Here is a 25,567-nt window from a genome sequence, read left to right on the forward strand (position 1 = left end):
GTAGTTTTGCTCAGTGTGCAGACTTTAGTCTGGCTCCTCTCCTGAGACCAATCCGGTAAGGTTGAACCTACCAAACCACCATGAAAGCTAAGCAACATACTCTTGTGGTTGCCATGTTAGTTTGGATCAGAAAGACACAACACAAACTAACTAACCAATAGAGGCAGTGGTAGACCAAAAACTCCCGTGTTCTGCAAAGTAAGATTACAGTTTATGTCAAAGGAGTCTGATGGCTTTGACGAGAGCAATATAACGGCTTCAGTTACCCGTCAGAAAGGGCTAACACTGACTATGGATAATAACCTCATACAACCCCATTTCAAAAATACCAAATAACCCTTTCACTTATTATTATTATTATTATTGTTATTATCTATGCTCACTGCTCTAACCCACGTCACTGCTTCTTGCTAATGTGTTATGACCCAGCTTGTGGAGGAAACGTAAAACCACCAAAAAATGTGAGGCAGACTACAAAGGGAAAGGGCCTGCGGGTTCAACACAAATAGATAAAGGACTCTTAAAATGAGAGCTACTCACTTCCTAAAAGAAACGAAAACATAGAATTAAAAACCTCACAGTTGTGCCTTACTGGATGGACCAAAAACAGATAATACAAAGGATTATCTACAAATGTGGTGTAATCAGTTTTTACGTCCATGTCTGAATGAATTAATTAATTCATTAATGAATGCCTTTATTGTCATTGCATTTGAAATACAATGATGTCTGGCCCAGCCCCTAGATAGATTTTCGAGTACCCTAATACTAGCCCCACATAGTATATGACTGTTAACTTCTACCAGCTAGAAACAACAACGAGAGGCACACTGGCGAGCAAGTGGGTATTTCAATTTGAAAAAAACAGAAACAAGTGTAGTTGGAGTCGACCTTTCAGTGCCACCACAAGAAGGAAGCAGGTTTTGCAGCCACTTCTTTGCAGGACTGCAGGTTCCCCCTCTGATGACAGATTATTTTTTTTTAAATCTCTGTGTAAATGACAGGATGTTCACGTTATACACAGTTCCTGGTGATAGGAGGAAGCATTGCACTCCCATCTGCTTCGTATTCTACACAAACACACACTGAATAATTAAAGTGCAGTGTACATGGCCTGCCCCACACTGTACCAGGGCAACCTGCATTTAATGTCAGAGAGTGGTCAGGATTGGTTAGCTTGGATTTCCCTCTGTTATCTGAGGCGATTTGTGGTTGTGGCAAGCCGAGTCAGCCAAGAAACATATTCGTGCAATGGATGTGTACATGCAAGAAGGTATTTCCTCTGTAACTGTTACATAGTAGTGGGTTTGCACTGAGTAATTACTGGTTTTATCTCAACATCTGTCCTATTTTTGCTGAACAGCAGTTTTACCTTAAAATAATTATATATATGTGGATCTGTTACAGTAAAGAATATAAATAACACTTTTTCAAAATACTGGATCTATATTTATCTGTACTCTCAGAGGTAAATTGATATTAATTATCTGTTAAACATAGGTCTCATCATACTTCATGTGAACGCTTCAACAGTTTGGTTTGAAAGGACATACTGGTTGTTTTTTATCGTGCATTTCTAAAGATTACTCCCACTTTTCACTTTACTGCCTGGTATTTTTCACTGTTAGTAGTTATAAGACATAATATATATATATATATATATATATATATATAATATCTTTCAATATAGTTGTTTTTGACTGACAGTTGCCACAGGCACAAATACAGTTTCTGAAAAGATAAATAAACCAGCTAATTTTATTAATGTAATCTTGAAAAATGGGAGATTGAACTTAGAAATAGCATGTTGTAATGCAACATACTCATACAGCGGTTCGTATGATATCCTACAAGTTAGCACCCCACAAATGACGTTACCTACTTAACATAAAGTTACAACCTTGTTACCAAGGTTAGGTTTAGGCAAGTAAATTACATAGGTTAGATTGGGAAAGGAACATGGTAATGACCTACCTTAAAATGACTCACAATGACTCACATTTACACGGTTCCAAACACTGGTCTCCTGGGTAAAAGACCTGTGTTTTGTGCTCAGAAATAGAATATACTGTATCGTCATATCACCGTTTGTATGATATTCTACGAATAAGCACCCCATGAATAACATAACATATTTAACGTAAAGTTACAAAGGCTAGGTTTAGGCAAGTAAAATTATTGTGATAAGGTTTCGGAAAAGAAACATGGTTGGGCATCCTTACGTTCAGGCAAGTTAAGTTATGTAGGTTAGAAAACATGGTGATGACGAACCTTGAAATGACTCAAAGTTAACTCAAAGTTCACACCTTTCTGAACACATGGGGTATTTCCTGTGTGCTCTGACCCATCCACCACCCCAACCTGCCTCCTTATGGGGATTGCTTCCTCCTTTACTCCCATCAGTGCATTGGTTACGTGATTGCAACCTTCCAAAATGCGTGGGTTATACACAAATTACTGGCTCATGATTACATGGGGTATGTTATTTTGATGCATTACTCTATCATAGGAAAACATATGAACGCTGCATGAGAACAGCCTGCTTAAAAGGATAGTGCACCCAAAAATGAAAATTCAGCCATTATCTACTCACCCTCATGCCGAGAGTCCTCACAACACTTGCGGAGATCCGAGGGGGGAGTGGGCAGCAGCACAACAGCGCACCTAATGGCTGACGGCGCCCCAGATTAAAATGTCCAAGAACACATAATTGAAACCACAAAATATCTCCATACTGCTTGTCCGTAGTGATCCAACTGTCCTGAAGCCCCGACATAAAAAGTTGTTTGGAAAAATGTCATTTAAACTGTTTTAAGCCTCATTGTGGCCTGTAGCTCTAACTGCCTCTCTGTACACTGCGCTGTAGTGTGTGCGCTTGCGCAAGACCGTGAGACATGGGCACCGCCTTCATGTGTGTTCATGTGCTTTTGCTGGTCTCACGCGCAAGCGTGCACACGTGAGTGCGGTCCACGTTTTAATCTGGGGCGCCGTCAGCCATTACGTGTGCAGTTGTGCTGCTACCCACTCCCCCCTCAGATCTCCGCAAGTGTTGTGAGGACTCTAAAACTTCACCAGAGCCTCCCTCAGCATGAGGGTGAGTAGATAATGGCTGAATTTTCATTTTGGGTGCACTATCCCTTTAATGTCTCAACTTTCTTGATACGATCTGATTTGGTGAGCTATTTACATTATGTATGAGTATTGATCTTCCATGTGTGATAAGAGCACATTTTCCTCTCCCTCAGGTTTGTATCAGATCAGATGTGTGTGAGGGATTGTTTCATCCAGGACGAAACTGACAACACTTGGTCATGACTGCCAGTGCTCTCTCTCTTTATCTCATTTCAGCAGTCCAGTCTAGCAGCAACTGTCAGAAACAACTTGAGAAATTCCTCCACCGCACTGTCCCATTTTCAGCCTTTACATTCATATTCCTGGTTTTGAAAGCAATATAATTAAGGCAGATGACAACCCATTACTTATGACTGTGGTGGCTACAAATTATATTTGGCTTTCCAACTTGACTTTTTCTTTTTTTTAAAGCAAATTCCGTGTTTAGCTTTTGACCAGCTTTGTTTAAGCCATGATGTCATCATCCTACATATTTGTTTTGTCACACCATGCAAGCTGTAGTCATCTTTGTCAGTCGAGTTGTTTTTACAGAAGGATGCCCAACTCACACCATGTGTCCTAAGTCTTTGCTAGTTCAAGTTTAAAATACAACCCGCAGTCTGTCTCTCAAAGACTTTTGGGTTCCTAACTAGGCCATTGCAAAGTAAGTGGGACAGAGTTCTGGCTCCTGAGGATCATATCTCTGCAGAGGGATATGGAGAGGTCATATTTGCAGAACTGAGTCCTGCACTGGTCCGAAGAAGGTGAACATAAAGTAGATTAGACTTAACTGGCTTTTGATGTAGAGCATTTTTCAAAAGGGTAACTTTGCTATTTTTCAACCTAGAGCCTATTTTCCCATGTTTTTGTGTCTAAGGGACACAAAAACTTAGCCACAAGACAGGCGGCAATGTAACCACTCAGGGTAATTAAGATTTTTTAAAACTGGTTGTGGCACAGGCCTCCGTAGATGGTGCATGAGTTACAAGCATGCACAGGTGCATTACTGCTCAACTTGTGCGTTGCAAAATGCTCTGCTAGGTGGTGTACAAACAAAAAAGTCTATAGATAAGCAAGAAGTTAACAAGGAAGAACGTTACTGGAAAATTAAGCTGCCTGGCAAGAGTAGTAAGCGCCAGTGTATCGAGTAGCCACTCTTCGCTGTGTGTGGTCTCTTACTAAAGAGTCGTAGAGACATCTTTACAGGCGAAATTTTCTCGGCCAGCCTTCCCCGTTTAAGTTCTTGGTTCAACTGAAAAACCCAGCATGCGCAATGGGTGCCTAATTTTTGGAGCCCTCGTGCTCGACACACAAGGGGTGATTGTGTCATTTTCTGGTGCTTGTACCTTGTGCTGGGAACACTATTGCAAGCATACACCATGTCTTATGCGCCGTCAGTTTACAGCTACTAAAATTGCTTGGTTTTGCCACTGACAGGCTCAAACTGCCTTACAGAATTATGGAAAGGATCCCTACAGAGATAGACCAATTTGTTAAAGAGTATGATCTTTTTGTTTAACCAGAAACAGCCCAAAAATCTCCATCACCAAACCTGCGAGAATTTTAGTGTGTATAAAGCCAGCATATTCTTACACCTAACTGGGTAAATTAAAGGTTTATTTCAACCAAACCATAGTGGATTGATTGTTGAAACAGTGGAAAGACAAATCAAGACGGCTTTTGTGTGTTTTATTGTGGTTCTTTTGACTTTGAATGAAGTGTGTGTTATGATATTTAAATGGACTTTGTTGGGTTTGGTGATGGGGATTTCAAGGCTGTTTCTGGTTAAATAAAAAGGATCTTACTCAAGGAAAAGTCGGTCTCTGGAGGGGTCCTTTCCATAATGTTGTCAGACATTTAGATTAATAATCTGAGCCTGTCAGTAGCAAAAACAAGAACTTAAAGTGGACATTTGATTGTGCATAATTGCCCCTAGTGTAGTGTTTCATTTTGCTCAGTACTGGACAAGTTTCAAAAATTGTTGTTCCCATTAGTAACTACATTAGTCCAAGTTGAAAAACACCAAAGTTACCCTTGAAGGCATTTGTTTTCAAACATTACATCATTGTTTCACAGTTGCCTGATCAAATTGATTCTACAAAATGTTTGGTTGTTGCTTAGTTCCCTCTTATTACAGGAAAAGAAATGATTATAACCTCGAGGTGGACATCCTCATTTTTAACCTCACTTCCTAATTTAGCTTACACCGAGGTTATAGTAGGTTGAGAAGTCAAATGTGTGCTTGGCAATGAGTGGTGCCAATGTTTTTGCAACTGATCTGAGCCAGGGAGGTGAGCCATCCCAGCTGAGGTGTTTGACTACCACGCCAGGCAGGAGTTAGTCATAGGATCTTGCCTAGAGTGGTCTTAGTATCATGTGATGGGCCAGCAGGGAGACACACGCTCTCATATTGACAAAAAAACACAAAGCAAAGGCAGTGTGTTCTTAAGCAGATACTCCCTAAGCACCCACAAACATTAAAATGGCAGTTTAAAATGAACCAAAGTGGATGTCCTCTGCTGGGAACACTTTACTGATGTGGATCCCCTGTATTGTTATTGTCTTTAGTGGTTAGTACCCACACTGCTCCCATTACCCATCATAACATTATTTGTGCTGCCAGCTATTGTTTACTGCAGGTTTTTCTTGCAGTATCACTCTTCCTGCTCTGAAGTATAGTGCTACACATGAATTATTTCAGTCACTGCAGTGTACCACTGTTGAGCAGATGGGTTCAGGGTTACCTCTTTCCTGTGCTTGCACAGACAGAGGCTATCCCCATTAACAGCACTGTGCCTCCCAGAGGCAGAAGATCAGGTTACCCCATCGCTGATCAATGACTCAGCCAGTCACCTGGGAGCTGCAGAGCTCTTTACCAGTACTCATTCTCCTTGGTTAAGTGCACTCCTTCCTCCTTTCATTTCCTACAGCTACCCAGATGAGTGCATTTCCCTCTGGACAACAGATGCACACCTTTAACACTCCCTGTGACCACATCCTGTTGGAGCTGGGAAAAGGAAGCCATTATTGTACTGCTTTTTAACCATATTCCTTACAGTGATGTGGCTTTATCCTGCCGCAAACCTCCTACTAGACATGTGGAGATAGTGCTGTTTGTTATTCAGTGCTGCTGGTTTGAATAAATCAAGGGATGACAGATTTTGTTCTCTCTCTTAACTCCAGCAGGAAGTAGTTCAATGGTGTTGCTATTGCATATCCTTAGCTGCCCCCAGAGGTAACTCTTGGCCTGTTTATTTTGGAACAGCCACTAGTAGGCAGTGCTAATGTGTTGGAGACTTCCTAGTCACATGAAGGAAAGGCACTGCCTATTATTCTGTGCTTCCTGCTCAAATTTATGAAGTTGTGGAGCTTAAAGGAGCAGTTCTTATTTTGCTGACACTGGGTGAGAGGCAGGGTACGCCCTGGACAGGTCACCAGACTATCACAGGGCTGACACATAGAGACAGACAACCATTCACACTCACATTCACACCTATGGGCAATTTAGAGTCACCAGTTAACTTGCATGTCTTTGGACTGTGGGAGGAAGCTGGAGTACCCAGAGAAAACCCATGCTGACATGGGGAGAACATGCAAACTCCGCACAGAAGGGCTCCCCCACCCTGAAGCTATGAGGCGACAATGCTAACCACTGCATCACCGTGCCGCCCAGGATAATATACCTTTAATATATTTGTATTTTATATGTTCTTCTGCAGTATTGGTCAGTTGTCTGGAAGATTTAGATACTGCCACATAGAGGAAGAAGGCAGAAACTTCAGCTCTGGTCAAAACTGATTATTTGCTATTGCTGTTTTAATATTATTATGTTGAATTAACACCCAGGTGTCCGTAGCCAACAATGCTATTTGCACCGGGATGGAAATAGCCTTTGTGGCTAGTTACACCTGGGTGCATATTCCTGGGTGTCCTAGCAATGTCGAAATATGACGTTTACAGGAACAGATCTATTCAGCTTTTCTGCTAACATTTATGTACCCAGTGTGCATTCAGCAGCTTTTTACATCCTGAAAACTGAAGCCAATAAGTAAACTAAATCTAAAAATGAGAAGCCAAAGTTGACTCACATAGTACTGGAACCCCACTTTCCTCAGTGAATGTCCTGTGCTTGATCCATTCACCCATCACGTCCTTCTGCATAGGTAGCCTGTGTCTAACTGGATGTTATGCAAACAAGCAAGTGAACATCAGATTGCTTCAGCGTTACCTAATGAAGATATCCCAAACTGCTCTGTGTATCAGTGAGCATGATCGCTTGTTTGAACAACTGCTAGCTCTGGCTCTGTTTTGGTAAAGCTTTGCGCAAATTCAAACCGATTTTCAGAGCAACAGCAGGCTGTTGCTGCAATGTGACTGTTCTCACCAGAGTGCAAATAGACACTAAAATGAATGGATAGATTGTTGTCAGTAAGTTGCATGTGAATGAGGCTAAAAAGTTGCATGTGAATGAGGCTAAAAATAAAGTTATCAGCAAAGTGTATTTACAAAGATTGTTAGTTTGTCATGGTCATAAGGAGTAGTTTTACCAGTGAAAAGCCAGTTTCTCACAGTGTCACTCGTCCTGTTCTCAGAGACTTGTTTGTTGTTCAAAGTGCTTTTCTAGTTATTGGAAGATCATGTGTTCATATTTCAGCAGTGCTTACTGGTGCCTCTGAGGCATAGACATTGTGGCGTAGTGGTTAAAGAAAGCAACCTTCAATGAGACTGAGCATCTGTTCTGGAAGAATAACTCCAGGGGAGCTGTTCTGCTGTACTGCAGTGAACACACAGGCACATATATGCCTTTTTTTCTAGAGGATAACTGTTCAGAAGTTTGTTACTCAACAATTTCCTCTCTTCTCTGGACTTCTCTTAGGTGTAGTTAGCTGACGCGCAGCCATGATGAAATCGGGCGCCACCAAGGTGGGGCTGCCCAAGCCGGGACTCCAGAAGCAGGTCTCCTTGGCCACCTCTTCCTCCACCGCCTCCTCCACAGCCATGAAGACATCCAGATCATCCAACACACTGGCCTCAGACCAGCGCCTTAGCAGGGTGAGTCACAAGGACACTAACATGGTGACACCTTTACCTGAGGGTGAGTCAGTTCAGATGATTCATATAACATTACAGACACATACACGGCTAAATGGCTACAAAAGGTAGATGCACAACAAATGCGCTCAAGCAAAAAAGAAAGATTTTGATTAGATTTTTTTCCGCTATGACTCCTCAGTCATGTGTCACTCCAGGTAACTAAACTATTCGCAGTATTTTGCTCTAGTACGTGACTATATCTGGCATGTAGATGCTTATGACAAGATAAAACCACATGGAATGCATGTGACAGCTGCACACACACACAGCAACCCGCATGTCATAGATGTAAAACGTTGAATGAATTTATAATGAAATGATTTGATTTTATTTTTTCAAACTTTTGATGTCACTCATATGTTTGTGTTTTCTGCAACCCAATCGCCAGAAAAAATGTTGGCATGGATACCTTATGATTGCATATTGTTATGTAGGGGATACATTGAAAGTTACATTTCAAAAACCCTGTGGTTAATGTGTGTTAGGTTTGGGCACTAAAACCACTTGGTTATGGTTAGGAAAAGATCATGTTTGGGCTTAACAAACCTGATTTTGGGGACATGGTCTCAGCTGGAAAAGCAGCAATGTCTTGGTAAAAAAGAACTGCTTTTCATGCCACTATTTCCTGCTGAGAAACAGATGGGTCCCTTAAAAACACCTGCATTTGGGGGCTCTGAAGCCACTGGAAAAGAGCCAGGGGACACCAGCAGCCACCCACATTGGTGGGCTAAAAAGCTGCTGGAAATGCAACATTGCAACTAAAATACAAGCGGTTTTGTTGTTTGAAGAGTGGTCTACAGCTTGGCAGGCGTCCCACCAAGGTGTCATCATCCCCTCCACCTCCCGATTACAGTCAGCTCATATACTAAGTCACTTTAGAAACATCAATATGATAAGTGTGAATGCAAATGAAACATATTCATGGCTTGCAGAAACATAATGCCAGCATTTTCTTCTGGTGACTGGGCTGGTTTTCTGGGATTTTGGCTGTCTCTAATGTGTGAACGGATAAATATAGAAACAGCAAGATATAAAGTATAAGAGCAAGGAGAATTATATAATAATACCCAGCAACACTCCAAAACTGAAAACCATCCCCCTCTGGACTTTGAATTATCTTGTTCCCATGCATAAAGAAAGTCATGGCTCCTGTTTCTAGGCATTATTAATTTATGTCCACACTTAAATATGCATATATATATATATATATATATATTTATTTATTTNTTTTTTTTTTTTTTTTTTACAAATGTCACCAGGTGAGCTCTGTACTATATTGCTGGTACTTACTGTAGATGTGTTTCTAGCTGAAAAGAGCCAGCAGTGACGATGCCTTGACAAAGCCTGCACTGGGAGCTGCTGCCTCTGGCTCCCGGATGAAAAAGACTGTGACCACTGGAGCCATCTCAGATCTTGCAGAGGGCCGTCCTCGCAGCCTGTCTGGTAGGGGACTGCCTCTTATCAGATTATCTTAAAATGACTTACAGAGACTTTGATCACAGTGAACACTATAGTATGAAAACAGTGCAACTAACCACTTTTGACCACTAGAGGGCCACAGTACACCACTAAAGCTGGCTGTCACAGCTCCCAGTTGCTGCTGGTTACCAGTAGCTTAAGAGATGCTTCTCTTTCCCCTTTCCTCATTTTTTTCTTGTGTCTCTTTATTCTTGTTTGCCTGGCATTGATGAGATGCAGGTGGCTGAGGACTGAGTTTCTCAGGGTTTTGGTCCAAAACTGAGAGACTGGATGCATTCATAGTCGACTCCTCACACATCTGCTCAGCCGTATCAACAGCAGGCTATGTTTTGGTTGACAAATGAAGAAAAATGAACTTTTCTTCTATCCAAGGATAAGAGACAGAAAAATGATGTTGTGTGGTGTTCTAGGCTTGTCTTCTGATGTTATTTTGCTTCAGTGTGTGCTTGTGTTTGTGTACAGTAAGTGTTGATGTGTGTTTAAGCAAGTTATAAAATTTTAAACACAGAGAAACACAGAGCTCTAAACAAAAAACTCATGTGACTATATTTCTGTCATGACATTATGTAAATACTCTAAGATGTGATGGTGGCCATTAAATGTCCTTCCCACATATTTAATTGTGCGCATGGCTAAAAACATACTCTGAATACTTTAAATACAAAACCAACCAGGCAGGATAAGTTGAGTGTGAAGAGAAGAAGTTATCACAGATATTTTTATATTATTAGAGTAAAAATTAAATACATACATACATGCATTACGTATATATTAATGGATTTTATTTTTTATCTTTTTCTGTCTCTATGTATGTTAAATAATCCTCAAAAATGCAAAAACAAAAATTAAAAATTAAGATATCATGTTGGGCATAAACATTGTCATCATAATAAATAGAAAAATCATTATTATTATTATTATTATTATTATTATTATTATCAATTATTTTATTCGGTTAAAAATTAATGATTTAAATTTTCCCTCGTTCATTTATTTATTTTTTACTTATTTATTAATTTTTAAGGGTGCTTTTTCTGTCTGTTGACATCATGTTTGTTTAAAAGAAGTACAACAAATAATGATTCACAATAAAACATATGAGTCATAACTAGGAAAAATATTGTGTTGATCACAGTCAACATGATGTAATATTTACATATGGCCAAGTATCAATGCAGAATCAATCTCAGTTGTCTCGATCACACCTGCATTAAAAGTTTGATTTAAAACTTTACCGTGCAGGTTTCTAAAACTGTGCAGATTTGATCATGGGATATATTTTACAAACCTATTCCTTTTTTTTTTTTTTTAAGTGCGATATGTATCCACATTTGAAAAGCAGCATTAAAATACAGTTATAATCTGAAGATTCGTGCTCTGTCGCCCCCTTTCTGCGAACCATGTGTGGGATATATTTTTCAAAATCCAAACAAAAATCCACCCTAAATACTATTTATACATGGCATGTTTAACAAGCTCTTATGTATAGTCTTTAAAATTTGTTTATGTCAGGGACCATGTACAAAAATATATTATTTAAAAAAGATGAGATGCTTTGTACCAGATTTAGCGACCAGCTAATTTCCGCGTGTGGTTCCTGTGCAGGTGAAAGGAAACGATAAAACTCAAGAGGAAAGACGATCATCTCTACTACATTAGGACTCAGTATAGTTTACATGTGGTTAAAGTATGATCACAACTGAAAATAATTTAATACAGTGATTCACTGTGCAGTCTTGTTGGCAATGTCTTGTCATTACTTCGTGATCACTCTCATTGTTGTCTTTACCCTGACAGTGAAAATCCCCGCTGTGAAACGCTTTTCTAATTGCTGTATGATGGAGCTCCATCACCAGTGTTCAGCGTGTATCAAGAGATGTGTGGAATTACACTATTACACAACATCTCAAGTTAATTGAAGGTTACCAAGACATGGTACATTGATATCCTGTGGTAGTTCTTTACATTTGTAACTGATATTTTATTTATTCATATATTTATTTTCCTTTTTTTCCCCTGGACTTTATATACCGGTGTATATCTTCGTCTTTTTCTTTTTTGTTTTGGGTTGTCTTCTTAACTCGTGTGCCATTCAGGGTGTGGGAAGGGTGGAGGGAGAATTTTAAATACTGGATGGATAAATAAGAGCCCTTTGTCAGGCAGCTGATGAATGTAAACATATGTGGATTAACAAGAATACCATGTTTGTGTACTGATGATAAAACCATCAACTTCCAGTATCACAGGTGCATGTAGAGGCTGCTGATTTGCTGCTATATTCAATGTAATTTCCAATATTGAAAAGTAGAAATTTAATCACAAAAAAAGTTGCATGAACGAATGACAATCATTTATGGCTAGAAGAAAGATGGAGATACTGGATAGCTGTTTCATAATGTACCGCAGATTATGGTTGTTAGACACACATGGGACAAATACTGTCGCCTCCTGTAACTACACATTGCTGTTCTTGGGGATTTGTGGTCCATGCCGTCTATGCTCATTTCCTGTAAATGAGATTAGAAACTTTTTATGAACTTTCCTAGTCACCCAAAATTCTATACACCATCAACAAGTCATGATAAACACTTCTCTTAGGTATTTGTATTATCTATTAACTTGTGTGTTTGTATGATCTAGGTGTGCCGCTGGATAAACAGAGCAACTTCAAATAGACCTGACAGCACAACATGCATTACATATAGGACAAATATGGCGGCAGATAATGACAGGGATTAGTTTGCCGTAATGAATGTTGTTTCTTGGAAAATCCTGTGTGAGGCAGATAGCTGTGTTTGTTTATGGTGTCCTATCCACACAGTGTGGAGATGCTGCGCTCTGGTGAAATTCTCCTTCAAAGGGTTGTTGTGCTGAAGCAGAGATAATTGAATTCTACTTGACAAAAGACTCCAGAGGAGCTGAGAACCGAGGCCAAGCGAGGCTCTCGGTTCTTTCAAACACAATTAGACCATGATCTGTTTTCATTGGATCAGGCTCTAATTAACCAAAGCTTGGTGTTTTCACGCCCAAGGACAAGAACAGATTCACACTTTGTTCTTTTCATGATAAATTCATTAGTCTTCTTCACATACTTCTGTGCTAGTTTTGCAAGCCAACTCCTGGTTGCAGACCAAAGTTAAGGAGAGGTATATTGTCAAATAGTCATAAAGGAAACCATCTTTAAATTAGGGCAGAGTTTTGGTGCTGTTATGTAGCTGCAGTCAGGGATATAATGCTGCTGGAGCGCACCGAAACAACACTATTTTGTTTAATTTAAATTCATATAAGTCACACTTTTAAGCGCTTGACAACAAATGGAATAGTCAAAGTTTTCATATTGGCATTTAAGGTGTTTTGATTGATTCACAACTCATGCATTGAGGAACACGCCACCCTAAAAGTTGCCACTAGCTGCCATGCTAAGGTGTAACGAGTGACTGTGTTTACTGTTGTTAACAATCAGCTGAATGTGTTGTGTTTACTCATAGTGACGCCAGCTGTTGAAAACTGGAACAGAACATGCAGGCGTTCTTGTAAATGACTTCAATTTTACTGTAATCAGTTTTAAATGCATACTAATCTGTGTTTATTATCTACGCCAACTATTTACCTAAGTTACGATGAGCAACCATGGATGCATTCTGCTAATAGTCACCTGTTAACCTTGTCACTCCTTAAACCAAAACACAGTAACTTTGAGCGGCACAGTCAAATTTAGTTTTTAATTCTCAGTCTAAAACTAGCAAACTGTTTGCTGCCTTTTAAACAAGTAAATATGAAAAGGCAGCAAATCATCCTTTCATTTTATAGCTATATGTCTAATGTATATAAAGCTGCCGCCGCGGGAACAGTGGTTACATAACCTAACAAGCCACAACTTAACCGTGAGCGTGCGTCATACTGTAGGTGGACTCCAGTACATAAACAAATAGAACTACACCCCTGGCTGCAGTTTGCATCAGGCAGAGTGGTATCCCAATGTAAAATGATCTGGGATGTTTGCCATCACTGCAGAGGCAAAAACATCAATCATATAGGGTATTGTTATTGAGTACAAACAAGTTGACCAACTTCAGTTCCTTTTTATGTGCTCAGATACACAAAACAAAAATATAACCGCAACACTTTTGTTTTTGCCCCCAACAGATATGATACTTTTCTTTGCACACAGTTTTTTGTTTAATAATAATAATTTGTTTAAATCCATGTTAGTGAGCACGTTGCCAACGTAATCCATAATCCATCCGCCTGTCTTAAGTTTTTGGGGAGTGTGCCATTGACATACTGACTGCAGGAATGTCCAGTAGAGCTGTTGCCCGTAAATTAAATGTTCATTTCACTACCATAAACCATCTCCAATGTTGTTTCCATGAATTTGACAGTACATCCGACCGCTCTACTGAGTCAGCCCAGGACCTTCACATCCAGCTTTTTCTTTGATTGTGCAAACTCATTGTTTATACTTTATATTTTGCTCAATTAAAACTCAAAAAAGGCAAGAAAAAATGAATGTTGAAATACAGTGCAGAGAGAGGCAAATAATCCAGAGGGTTTATCTGAAGCCTCCACCCAATAACATTTTCGCAAAGTTATTAAGAACTCAAAAGTACAAAGAACAATGCGTGGAATAATACAAGTGATAACAAACTACTAGTAGCAAAACATGTTTGATTGAGACAACAAAAAAACAGCAATAATAGTATCCATTTCAAAGCAGAAAATGTGTGAATGTGATGTGGAAGTCAATGTTAGCATAATTAGCCGTCTGGGTGGCTGGGCTCAGATGATCTTGCAAGTGAAGACTCTGGATGTGGAAGCCCCAAGCTGGTGTAGTTGCACATGGTGTGTGGTTGTGAGGACGGTTGGATGTACTGCCAAATTCTTTGAAGCAACATTTGAGATGGCTTATGGTATTAGAATGAATATTTAATTCATGGGCTGCAGCTCTGGTGGACATTGTTGCAGTCATCATGCCTATGCCACACTCCTGTACAACTTGCGACATCTGTGGCGTAGTGTTGTGAGATCAAACTGCACATTTAAGAGTGTTTTCTTATTGCACATCTGTGTAGTAATGATGCTGTTTCATCAGCATCTCGATATGCTGCACCTGTCAGGTGGATGGATTATCTCAGTAACACAGATTATAGCAATTTTTTAGATCAAAATATGAGAGAACTAAGTTTTAGAAGTCTTAGATCTTTCATTTCAATATGTGAAAAATGGCAGAAACAAAAGCTTTTATATTTATGTTCAGTGTAAAAACATTTTGAGTACTTGATCTCATCAAGCATGTTTTACCTAAATGATGTTCCCATAAGGCAAGCTGTATTGTTCTGCACCTGGGCTGGGACTACACCGGTACACGTCAAGACATATAACAGCAGACAATGAAAGGATATGTCAAACAGGTCTCAAAAATCAGGCTAATCAGCAAGTGGAAAATCAAATCTGACACCTGAAAGAGCAGCGGTGGTTAACCATGCATGCGAGCAGTGACAATCATCATTTAGCCTCCTGCTGTCAGCTCTAAGTCACTGAGCCTTACCTGAGAGCTCTGCTGAAATATCCACACTGGGGAAATGCCATGATTTGAATATAGATTGGGGTGGTGATCTGTGGTATTTTGAACTCACTGATGTTAAGATGCTCTGAAATGTCTTGAGTGTTTGCGTTTATTGATGTAGAAGGGAGGTCTCTGAAGTAAAACCAGCTGTTTCTAGGAGAAGAGAAGATTAACAAATTCAGAATTTGGAAGAAACACATTTACTCGGATACTGACATGAGTCTTTTGCTTGTCTTAGTGATATTGTCACCCATTGGTTTTGTCAGATTGGTCGTAAACAGCTGAGCTTCTCCCTAGTTGGTATGTGACATCACACAGACAAGAAGCAATCAGGACTTACTGGGCTCTGAGGCACACTGCAGCAGAACTGTCATCACACTCGTCAGGCAATAATTGAGTTTTTTCTCAGAGGCTGTCCAAGTACATTTGTGACTAGACTGTGGACGCATGACAGAATCCTCACAGTGGTGAAAACATTGTTTTACTTAAGTTGCAGGGACTCGGAAATATTGTTCTTTCAAAAGTTTGTATTGTGAAGCATCATTTTTCAAAGATAACAAAACACAGTATTGGCATACTTCTCTTCCATATAAACATACTTAATGTTTAGAGACATAGGAGGAACACACTAAAAAAAGGAATTTATAGACTCGTACAGAAGTAATCCCTCTCAGTCATCACCTCCTACCCACTCTCGGTGTGTGGTGGTGTATTTTTCTGCAGAGACTCGGCCCTCTGCCTGTGTTTTCTTACTTTCTTCTTTTTCCATTCTGTGTTTGGGACGTTTAAGGACATGCACGCCCACAGTGCTCAGCTGAGGTCAAGGCTTTATAAAAAGGTAGCGACCAGGTGTCAGACTGTCAGCAGCACACAGCCAAGAAACACAGTGCCAGAAAAATGCAAATATAGCAGGGTGAAATGCCAAATGAGAGTGAATTTGGAGATGGCTTTTGAAATAGTACATGGACTTGCACTAGTAAAGCACTTTTCTAGTTGACCACTCAAAGCACTTTCACACTACTTGTCACATTCACCCTTTCCCACACACATTCACACACTGGTGGCCGAGGCTACCACACAAGGTGCCACCTGCTGCTTAGTTTTTGAACATTCAAACTCAATCACACATGGACGGAACAGATTCGGGAGAAATTTGGGGTTCAGTATCTTGCCCAAGGATACTTCGACATGCAGACTGGAGGAGCCGGGGATCAAACTGCTGACCTTCCGATTAGTGGACGACCCGCTCTACCTCTGAGCCACAGTCGCCCACTTTCACATTTACTTTCACTTTCTCTGGCACACATATTTAGCAATCCTGCATGGTGTACCGTTAAGTAAATCAATACATAAGTGAAATCAAATTGAACGATAACAATGGTATCATGATACAGCGATTCTGTGATTCTTGATAAATTGTAAGGACAATCCTTTACAATACATAAAAATATATGTGTAAGTAAAGAAGGAAAAATACCCCTATAAAAGCGAGTTATGTATTTATTCACTGCATTGTGATGTTAGTTTTCTTTAGTTAATTGATCCCTCTACAGCTCTGTGTGTCTGCGTCAGGCCTGTGCCTCCATGCCAGCCACAGTCTGAGGGAGACATCCATGTTCAGTATTTACAATACAAGAGATGTGCGTGACTCAGAGCCAAACACCACATTTCCTCAAACCAAAAATGTATACATTTTTTAAATCTCTGTGGTAAAACTGTAGTTGCACTTCAGTAAATCTCACCACAAGGTTCATTTAGTAGCTATTCTGGAGCTTTCAGTCATATCATGTGAGCTTCCTCAGCAGATGTTTGCTTGTTGTGGTATTTTAAAATTTCCATTTTTTTTTCTTTCAACTCTTCTCATTTACATCGGCTTAAAATTTGAGGTTAGACATGAAACAAAAAAGTGCATTAAGTTCTTCTCACCACAAGTTAGTTAACTTCACTTCTCTTTACCCTCATTCATTTAATAAGCGCCACCACGAGCAGTCATGGAGTAGTGACTGTGGTAAGACAGATTGGCCGGGGAGTTCGTTTGAAGTGCCTGCATGTTTTATTGAAAATACTGAAGTGTATCGACAACGTATTGCAAGAATTTGTAATTTGATTTATTCCTGTATATTTTAGCCCACTGCTAACCCCCATGTCATTTAGCAAATCAATGGTAATTTACTGTAGGAATGAGGACTGCAGTGGTGAGATGCATCATTAATTTTCTCAAGCTTTATCATAACTGGGTCAAATGTGCCTGAGATTCTGTGCATGCAGGGGAAAACAAAGAAACAACAGAAAGAGACAACATAGCATCCCTGTGCTAATGAGTGTAATTTTGAAAACATTTCAGCACTGTGAGGACACACTGATATACCACATTTTATCAAATTTCGATGTGTGCGTCACTCGTTACATTAATCTGTGATATGTTCCTTCCATGGATGCAGTCAATAAAGATTGCCATGTTTGTTATGATCTCTGAAAATGTGTTGATGGTACCATCTCATCTCCAGTTCCAACTAAACATCAGATACGCAGTCATGGGCTTTGTACTGTAATACAAATGAAAGATCTCACTGTAGGCATTATTCCTATGTGATGAAAGGCTTTTTGTCTTTCTGAGAGACTTTTAAAACAAGCACAAAAAGCAAGATTCAAGCACAGCAAAAATACTTTGATTAAGCGCTGTAGTCACAGCAGGCTTGGAAGCTATAAAGCAGCAGGGTCCCTTTGACAAAGCATCATGGTATACAAGTTCATGGGACACACACACACACTCACACACACACACACACACACACACACACACACACACTGGGTACTGGCTAAAAAGGTCAGTCGATGTACAGTCCGACCCCGCCCTCGCCTGCCCTCACAGCATGCCGTGCTAATGAGTCAAAACTGTTATTTTTGCTAATGGACTCTTGTCCCTGTCCCACTTGGCACTTAACCCACTCTACCGTGCTGTCAGACAACGGGTTAAAACCCAGCCTTATCCTGATGACTTATTTAAGAGAGCTCATCAATAATTCAGTAAAGCTTTCACTTGGAGACGAGTCCCTGTGGAGTGTGCAAGGAGAAGAGACAGAAGGAGATAAGACTGTCCTGCTCTATAAATAACAAGCTCGGTGAGGGTGACTGCAGGGCATAACTTTACAAATGGGCACTTCATTGACAGGCACTTTCCTCTGTGTTCAGTCAGTGCTTTCACATTGATCGTTAATGTTTGGTTGAGTCGAGTTGAGCTTAGCGTTTATGTCTTCTGGGGGGTCTTTTTCTTGTCTGATTCGCTAAAGTACTTTTATTTTCTTCTCGCACTTTCAGAGGCAAATTTGATAATTACATTGTGCTGCTTTAGCATATACCCAGCCCTCCTGCTACTTTACCCTCTGTAGCATTTTGCAACCACATTTGCAAGTCACAGATAGGTATGGGAATAGATAAGACTTTATTAATAGTTTGTTGGAAATTCTCAGACATCCAGGTCATGGTAATCCTAATTGCTTTATGGTAGGCAACTGGACTTGCTTGAGTTTCTTGACGTTTTACCTCTCATCCAAGAGAACTGAAGAAGAGAGGAGGAAACACTCATCCAAGAGGGTTCGAGAAACTCAAGCAAGTCCAGTTGCCTACCATATAGCACTTGGGACTCATACCAATTCCATTATCAATTATCTGTCAATTTTCTATATGTAAAAAAAGTAGGCCCACACAACACAACTGTTTATTATCTTGGAGTCTGAATACAGGTGAAAGGAGACAATATTTAAACAGCATTTTTAATTCGGTTTTTATTAGTTGAAAAAAGATGTGCTCAGCCTGCCTGTAATGTTATTATAACCGCATATTTACCCTCATGCTGCTCAATTGGGAAGCAGTGACACTCAAGTGTCAAATACGTGGCATTCGTGGAATTTAAACCCATGTCTGTGTCAAAAGATGTTTCGGCATTTTGCTGGTGTTTCCACCCTTACAGACATGACAAGCATCACTGATGTAATCGTTTTTTGTGAAATGAAATCACACTTTGGACAGTTTTTTCCTCTCTGCCATGACTCCATTTTGTTGCAAGTGTCCAGTAGACGCATGAGTTTGACATCGTTGTTTACAATGTGCAATTATAAGAAAAACATTGATAAAAGGAATTGATAAGCTCAGAGCCATGTGATTCTGATGGATCAGAGGATTTGGAACCAGTTCTCAACTGTAACTGGTTCTCCATTCCCATCCCTAGTTACAGATAGTTAAGAGAGTACTGTCCAGATCCAGCCTTGTTTTCGTGAAGCATCGTCAAACTCACGGTGGTGGCCTGACACGGTAGTGGCTAATGCCCTAGCCGATGCTTACTAAAATTACATCAGTTAAAAAAAAGTATCAGACTTGGTGCTGCTGCCTCTAGAGCTACAAAAGGCTTTATGCAACTTTTTTTCACATATCATTGTTGAAAACACACCAAGCAGCATCATATAAGTACATATAATTACATTTTCTGCCGCCAGAAGGCGTGTTCATGTGTTTCAGGTAGAAAGAAAGTCTTTGTAACAAAGTCAACATGTCACAGTAGTCACAGGTCTCTGTTTACCGCTTGGCTGCAGGTATTCTCTGGCCGCAAGTTGCCGCTAAAAGTTAAACTGTCCCCAACTTTTAGTTTGGTTGCACTTTGCCGCAGAATGAAATTGCCGCAGCTCAACCACCGCATCTTTCCAGAGACATTGCATGGCAGCTCACGGCAGGCTACACTTTCCCACTGCTAAGTGTGTTTTCGAGTCCCCCTCTAAGGCCCAAATTCATGTGAGGTTTACTGTTACCTGTTTCAGTAGTCGTATTTCAAATGATAGATGTAGGATTTAGGATTAAAGTACACTGTGGAAATCCTGTGTGATCCATTTTGGGCTCCATCATTGAAAATATAAACCAAATTACAATAAAGTTCAAAAGAATATCATACTGAACTACTTCAACAAGGACCTTTAAAGGTTTGGAACTCAGCTGTCTGTATTTTTCTGATGGAGCCATAAAGAAATCTGATTTGCGCTGTTGCCCTATTTCCTAATTTTTTCCTAGGTAAAAGTTGAGTGAGTTGAGACATGTTTGACAGGGGTTTGCAGATTAAAAAAAAAAACATGCAGCTGTCAGTTTTAGTGTGTTTCTGCTGCATGCTGTTTTTGTCCTGAGTGACGTGTGTCAGCGTAATGCTGTCACCTCATAAATTTCCCTCAGCAGGAAGATGACAGTGAATGATCAGGATCAACTTAGCCTTACCAAGAAGCATCAAGCTCTCTCACGCTACAGCGTTCACTTTTCTGTGAGGGATACTCTACTCAATTGTAGACAATGCAACAGACATAATGTTTCATCAGTGCTCCCTACTAATGGTATTGTTTTCATTATTACAACCAGACCAGGACAGCTGTTGCATGACGTTTACTAAAACTCTGAACAAAATACATCGTCTCGCTCTGATTGAATGCAAAATACTGTACGCTTTAGATTTACAGATGACAAAACATTTTTGCTGTATCATTCCCCACATAGCCATCAGTCAGACAAAGGACATTCTTTCCGTTAACCTCCAGCCTCTGCTGTATGAAAGATCAGCTGTCAGTGAGTGATGGAGATGAAGTTTCCCTCAGACTGTTCTCTGTATGTGAGGTTTTCCAGCCACACCAGATGGACTATGACTTTCTGTTCCCCATAAATCAGCTTGTATCGTTTCGTCATGGCACCAATTCAGAGGGAAGATGGATGACTGATACAAGTGTCAGTTGACCTTAGTTAATAGTCACAGTGAAGGATAAGCAGAACGGAGAAGTGCACTAGAACTGTTATGGACCCAGAGTGTGTGTGAGCGTTACAGTGCCTTCATGTGCCGTCTCAACCCAATTGTCAGAATAAATATTGGCATTACACGTTCCTGCAAACCATGGATATGTTATATTTCCACATTATTAGGTAACAGATACGTTGAAACTTTAAATTTAAACCAAGCTGTGGTTGATGTGTGATTAGGTACAGGCACAAAAACCACTTGGTTAGGAAAATGTTGGCTTAAAATACCTCATTTTGGGGGCACAATCCCAGCAGGAAAAGCAGCAGTGCCTCAGTAAAACCAAGCAATGTCTGTGCCATTATCCTGGTAGAAAACGCAGCAATGTCTCGGTAAAAAACAACTGCTTTTCGTAGCACTATCCCAGTCAGAAAAGTGGCAATGGGTTGCTAAAAACACCCACATTTGGGTTCTACAAAGGTGCAGGAAACACAGCCATGACTCACGAAATCACAACCAGTTTCGTTGTTTGTTGGTCGGAAACAATGGGCTGCAACATCTTTGTATTGTCCATATTGTTTCCCTGTTAAGACCAAAAATCTCATCAACACACCAAATTCGGAAGAACAACATCCAACCTTGGGAACTAGACCCATCCGAGGAGCACGTGTACGCATTATTACTGTGCACAACTCAGACCCCAGACTCAGCCATAGCATGCGGTCCCAGCGGAGCCTTGTCTGTCTGTGTGTCAGTGTTTGAGAGGCAGGAGGGGAGAGAGGTACGGTCCTTGAGCTCCTCATATCTGTCAGATAAATTAATCAAACACGCCTCAGTCCACTGGGACGCCTCAGCCTGCATAAGCACTCAGCCGTGACAGACACACACTGACTGAAGTAAAGAAACATACATGCATGTAAATTTAGGTGTGTAAATCACTATTGTAGTTTATATATCCTTGATGTTCTTTATTTGTTGCTTGCCATTGTCTGGCTGGCGCTTTTTTGTGGTGACACCTATGTGCCATGGGAATTTCAAAATAAAGGCGTATCTTAAAGATGATGATATGCATCGATGTTTATACATTGTATCGATGATATTGGATTGTTGATCACTGAATTTATACACCAATTAGACTGATGGATCTTTACACCCTTATAGGGCTGCCCCTGACTAAGAATTATCCTAGTCGACCAATAGTCGTCATTTAGGGCCATTAGTCGACTAGTCGCCTGTATGTTTCCAACAGTATTTTAGCTATTATAGTATATATTTTGGGTGCAGCAACACAATGGTTTGAGTTCAAGGTGTGAGAAAGAATAGTGTCAGTAACATTGTTAACGTGCTACATTACAGAGAAAGACAAATGATCAACTTTCCCATATTTATCAGACTGAATATTTACAGAAGAAGGGAAAGATATCTGTCGGCTGTGATTGGTTTGTAACGTGACTCCTGTCTGACTGCTGAGCATGGCCACTTCCTGTGTCTGTCCTTTCAAATTAAATTCCCACAGATCCAGTTATATAGGTTTTGATTTATGTTGACAAGATGCAGCTCCTAATAGAGTTTCACTTTTTTTTTCTTTTTTTTTCTGAGACTAAGCGACCAATGAAATCTTGCCGACTAATGACCTTTCTGGTCGACAAACCTTTGGTCAACTATTGGGGGCAGCCTTACACCCACATGTGCAGATGGACACACACAAATATGCATGCAAAGTTAACCACACCTTTACCTTTTATGTCCCCCATAAGGCCCCATGTAAGTCGAACTATGCACTACAGTGTATATATATGTACTCCTCCATTTATTATGCATAGAGTGTGAAAAGGATTATGGCAAGTGGGAATAGCTTTACTCCCACTCACTACACTGCATCTGAAGTGTTTGCTTCAAAGGCCTGAATTAACACTGTATCTACGCATCTGGCATCAACTCAGACATAAACACACCTGCCATCCTTTAGGCTTGTTGACCGGAGTTTTGACACTGAGTTTGAAATTCCTCGCTTGAGGAGCTTGTGACCTCAGAAAGTCCCCTAAAGATGTAAGACAGAGAGAAATGGTCTTGCCAGATCTTGAAAGGGGCCTGTTTGGGCCCACAGAGATGGACGTCCTGCGGTGAGGAGAACATTCTTAGCTGGATTAGAGGCATGTTTGTTTACTGTGGTAGATGTGCTGCTCCATAACGAAGAGGGAGAGGAGAGTATTAAGAAAGGATGAGGAAACTGTACCAACAGTTTATGCAACATTCATAAGCTATAAAAAAAAAAGGCTTGGAAGCGGCGGTGTACAGTATTGTATCAAAGGGCTGAATATTCAACCTGACGTGGGCAGAATCCTGCAGCAAACAAGGAATTTTTAAAAATGCTTTTCTGACTGGAGCTTAGAGTATCTTGTGCATCAAAAACATATTGAGCAAAAAAAAGCTGCTGCAACTTTAAATGTCCGCCGCCTTTATTATTCTGCTTTGCATTTTTATTTCCATGGCTGTTCTCAGCAGTGAGTGAACATGAAGGAAATAAAGCTGGTAGCTCTGAGCTTACGCAACAGAGAGATGCTCATCCTGCTAAAAATATCAGTGCTTATCTGTGTCAAGTATGGCTTTAAAAATTGATGATGCAGTTGGAATAAATTTTGATTTCTGATAAATAGTACTCCATATAGAGTAGTGCTCTTGGCTAACAGAGCTTTCTGTTTGGACCATCACAGCACAGCATACTGTGTCTTAAACACTCAGACAGTGCTGTCTTATTGTATTACTGTTAACAGAGGTCAGATGAAACACGATGTCTCTCTCTTCAGAAAGCTATGAATAGAAAATCTTTTGTTTGCTGCAGTTGCTGCTCTTTTGTGTTTGTGCAAAAAGGCTGCAACTAACAGTTCTTTCCATTATCAATTTATCTGCCGGTTATTTTCATGACTAATTGTTTAATCTATAAAATGACAAAAGATTGTGAAAAATGCTCATCTCAACTTCCCAGGGCCCAGAGTGACGTCTTCAAATTGCTTTTGTCAGACCAACAGTCTAAAACCCATTAAAGGGTTATCATGAACGACAAAGAAAGCAGCAGCTTATCACATTTATAAGTTGGCACCAGCAAACGTTTGATATTTTTGCTTTAAAAAAAATGACATTGATATTAAAATAGTTAAGGATTCATTTTCTTTCAGTCAACTAACTGGTTAATCGACTAGTATTTGCAGCTTTATTGTGTTGTTTTAGTCCTTGTCATTTCTTGTGGGTGGGTATTTCTGTGGTATAGATGTATTTTCTGGCTGCTGATAAATTATAATTATCTTTTTTTAATTAACTGTTAACAGCAATATGCCTATATTGTAGGGAAGTATTTCCGGACTTCCTTGTGTTTTGGCCATGGACTGCAGAAAAATAATGGACATAGTCCCCATGTCGTCTCCTATTGGTTTGTCAACTCCAGTTTTGAAGCTTTGAGCTTTTGAGCCATTGCCATTTTTGATTTGTGGAACAAGAAACGACCATCTTTTACACTGCCTGTTCTGCCTCAACGTTCTGTATAAACGGTATGATCACAGGGTGGGGGACAGAGTTGTCTTGCCTTTGAGCTGGCAGCCGAGGTAGTAACAGCGCTGAATTGATGTCTGTGTGACAGGGACAGCCGGCAGAACAGAACCATAGATGGGATGGGTGTAATGTTGACGATGCGTTATGTGTGTGACTCACAGCTGGGACATTTGAAAAGAAGCTACTAGCAGTTAGCAGCTAAATCAAAGAAGAAGAAGAACAGCAACCAAAACATGTCTACGAACTGGGGAGACAATGAAATCTGGGAGCTCCTTGCCCTCCGCGCTGAGGACAAAATTAGCAGTCATAAAAAAGACAGTAAATGATTGTATTGCCATGTTATGCTTTTGTAGTTGTTTATAAAGCTGACACATTCGTTATATGTCACACTAGAGGCCGACCATGTCACGCCTCTTTTGCTTTTGGGATGTCAGCTTGCTATAGAAAATCACACACTGAGGCAGCATTATGCCGCCGTTGTTTGGGTCTGTGTAGAAAAGCATAGGCGGCATCAAGAAGCAACTTCTTACCAGTCCTATAGCGCAATCTGTGAGTAAAAGGGCTCATATTTTGACAAGACGGTGGAGCTGTGGCAAGAGGTGGATTTTACTGAGAGCCCAAGGTGACACCTCACAGACAGCCTGTTACTCAAAGTGGCCACCCCCTTAATTATGCATTATTTTAAGTCTTGTGAGTTAATGCACTCCCCGTACAGTTGAATGAATGGGGAAACTAGACCAAAACTGTATTTTCACCAGGCTGTAAACATGTTGTAAAGTTGGGCATTGGAACATGGAGGTCTGTAGAGATTTACTCTGTTTCGGAGCCAGCCTCAAGTGGCCATTAGAGGAACTGCAGATTTTGGCACTTTCATGTGAGCTTAATTTTTCAGCCTCAGAGATTGCCAGATTTCCAAGGAGTTCATCATGATTTTCCTGACAGGTGCACACATAAAAACACAACACTGAAGACTGAGTGCCCCTTAAGAAAAACAGATCAGTACAACTGAA

The 25,567-nt window shown here is 40.3% G+C and overlaps 1 protein-coding gene across 5 annotated transcripts in view; it reads left to right on the top strand.

Annotated features, from left to right (window-relative positions):
- Nucleotides 1-25,567, top strand: part of specc1 (sperm antigen with calponin homology and coiled-coil domains 1) — a 149,212-nt gene that overhangs the window by 20,276 nt on the left and 103,369 nt on the right. For all 5 annotated transcript variants that reach the window (XR_007569719.1, XM_050041004.1, XM_050041007.1 and 2 more), the window contains exons 2-3: nucleotides 7,988-8,163; nucleotides 9,513-9,648. Coding sequence is in view for 4 of the 5 variants with exons in the window: in XM_050041004.1 (XP_049896961.1) it covers nucleotides 8,011-8,163; nucleotides 9,513-9,648 (289 nt within the window). In the remaining variant the exon portion in view is untranslated. The remainder of the gene's footprint in view (nucleotides 1-7,987; nucleotides 8,164-9,512; nucleotides 9,649-25,567) is intronic.

Source organism: Epinephelus moara, chromosome 3 (genome assembly GCF_006386435.1).
Source record: "Epinephelus moara isolate mb chromosome 3, YSFRI_EMoa_1.0, whole genome shotgun sequence".
Classification (NCBI taxonomy): domain Eukaryota; kingdom Metazoa; phylum Chordata; class Actinopteri; order Perciformes; family Serranidae; genus Epinephelus; species Epinephelus moara.